General features: G+C 43.2%; 1 protein-coding gene across 1 annotated transcript; it reads right to left on the reverse strand.

Annotated features, from left to right (window-relative positions):
- Window positions 1-277: 277 nt before the first annotated feature.
- LOC124520669 (olfactory receptor 56-like) lies at window positions 278-1,225 on the reverse strand. Its single transcript, XM_047091739.1, is given in 3 exon segments — window positions 278-618; window positions 621-969; window positions 971-1,225. Coding segments are annotated over 3 exon segments (945 nt in total).
- Window positions 1,226-2,729: the final 1,504 nt, after the last annotated feature.

A 2,729-nucleotide genomic window follows, 5' to 3' on the forward strand; every position in this document is an offset into this window, starting at 1 on the left:
AGCAATTAAAACACTCAATGAAACACAGTTATAAACAAGAAGAATGAAGAAATAGGTACATTTAATTCAAAACTTTATAAATGATTAATAATGACAATAATATCAATGCAATGCTTCTTCATGAGGCTTTAAATTTACAGATACTGATCCCTGTGAGGTAGCACAGGTCTCATGATTCTCTTCTACTGATGAGGAAACAGACACTCACAAGGGGTGAATGACTTACCAGTGTTATGCAACCAAGAGGAGGCAACACCAGGCACCAGATCCCCTCTATTCAGTGCTGGCTGCCAATCCTGCAATGGTTCAGACCTTTCCTCAGGGCCTCCATCACGTCCTGATTCCTCAAGCTATAAATGAGGGGGTTGAGCATAGGAGTAAGGACCGTGTAGAAGATAGAGACAACCTTGTCATGACTAGGGGCCTGGTAGCGCCGAGGCCTCAGGTAGATGAACATGGCTGCCCTGTAGAAGAGGGAGACAGCTGCTAGGTGGGAGGAACAGGTGGCTAGGGCCTTTTTACGGGCCTGAGCAGAGTGCATGCGGAGCACAGCCCTCAGGCTGTGAGCATAGGAGGCCACTATGATGGAAAAGGGAAGGAGCAGCATGAAGACACAGAAGCAAAGAGCAGAGTGTCAAAAAGGGTTGTGTCCATACAGGCCAGTTTTAATAAAGCTGGTACCTCACAGAAGAAGTAATCCACATTCCTTGAACCACAGTAAGGTAAGCTCATGGCTGCCACCATCTGGATAATTCCATCTAGTATCCCAAAGGCCCAGGAACTCCCAGAAATCTGGAGACAGACTCTCTGACTCATGAGGACAGGATAGTGAAATGAGTGGCTGATTGCCACATAACAATCATAGGCCATGAGTCCCAGAAAAATTCCCTCAGATCCCACAAGAGAGACAAAAAAACCAATTTGTATGCCACAACCCACAAAGGAGATGGACTTCCTGCCAGAGAGAAAAGTTGACCGCCATCTTTGGCATGATATTACAGATCAAAATAAGATCCATAAGGGAGAGCTGACTGAGGAAGAAGTACATGGGTGTGTGAAGCTGAGGATCTATGTAGATGAGGAAGATGAGGAGGACATTCCCACAGAAGGCCACAGTGAAGACTACCATAACCACAGAGAAGAGGACAACACCAGTCTGGCTATGGGAAAAGATGCCCAAGAGGATGAAGCCATCTATAGATGATCGATTCAACCATATCCCCATGGCTCAGTTGTTCACAATCACCTGAGAACATGAACAGAGAAATTCTGGGTTTGAGTGACATGTCTTTATGTATCTCTGATTTCTTCTTCAGTCAGTTGTATCTTTTTGAATTTATCAAAGCTCAAAAACATGTCCTTTGAGACATAAAAGAGGGTGCTCTTTCATATTCCCATATTATATGACCTTTGCCAGCTCATAGAATTGGATCACATATCTACATTTGTATGTATCCATACCAAAAATAATAGGAAAGTTAAATTACTTTATGTGTCATAAGACAATTGGACAATCCTTCTCTTTCAGGAAAAGATTGGTTTCCTCCATAAGACAGGGTTCTTTTTAGCTGGGATTACACAGCCTCAGTAAACTCTCTGTAACAGGACTTGGACCATTTCATGTCCAAGAGATAATTTATATGTGTTAACAATAAGAGCAGTTAATGGAGACTTGAGATGTTCTTTGTTTTGCTCAGGAGTAATATCTTGGAATCATTTTTCATTTAGTTGGAAATCCATTTCTTTAGTTCCTAGATCTAAATCATCACAAAAGCCTCTTGGCTCTACACTCAGAATACTCAGATCCAGTTATTTCCTATCACCTCAATTGCAAGTGCCCTGGTCCAAGCCACTATCCTCTCTCAGATGGATAATTATAGGCTCCTCCCCAGTTTCCTGGCTTCTGCCCTTGAATCCTTTGAGTCTATTCTCTTAACACTTTACAAGAGTTTGTTAAAATATATCACACAAGAGGCTTCTGGGTGGCTCAGTCGATTAAGCGACCGACTTTGGCTCAGGTCATAATCTCACAGTTCATGCGTTCAAGTCCCACATTGGGATCTGTGCTGACAGGTCAAGCCTGGAACCTGATTCAGACTCTGTGTCTCCCTGTCCCTGTGCCCCTTCCTTGCTCATACTCTGTCTCTCTCCATCTCTCAAAAATAAATAAATGTTGAAAAAATTAAAAAATAAATGAAAATTTTCACACATTGTAAATCTCTTGCTGATAGTATGTCATGACTACCCAGATTACTCCAAATAAAATCAAAATCCTTGTAGTAGTAAGGCCCTATGTATATCACACACACACACACACACACACACACACACACACACACTACTTCTGACCTTATCTCCTACCACGCCCCCTTTGCTCACTGTTTTCCTTGAATTTCCTCAAACTGGACACACTCCCAACTTTGGGATTTTGCATTTTCTTCTCTTTGTAATGTTTTTCCCCAAATTTCTATCTCTCACCTACTGCAGATCTTTTTTTTTTTTTAATTTTTTTTTTCAACGTTTATTTATTTTTGGGACAGAGAGAGACAGAGCATGAATGGGGGAGGGGCAGAGAGAGAGGGAGACACAGAATCGGAAACAGGCTCCAGGCTCTGAGCCATCAGCCCAGAGCCCGACGCGGGGCTCGAACTCACGGACCGCAAGATCGTGACCTGGCTGAAGTCGGACGCTTAACCGACTGCGCCACCCAGGCGCCCCGCACCTACTGC

The sequence above is a fragment of the Lynx rufus genome, unplaced genomic scaffold (assembly GCF_022079265.1).
Source record: "Lynx rufus isolate CCGP_SWC_20201006 ecotype Redwood Valley unplaced genomic scaffold, mLynRuf1.p SCAF_1, whole genome shotgun sequence".
Lineage (NCBI taxonomy): Eukaryota > Metazoa > Chordata > Mammalia > Carnivora > Felidae > Lynx > Lynx rufus.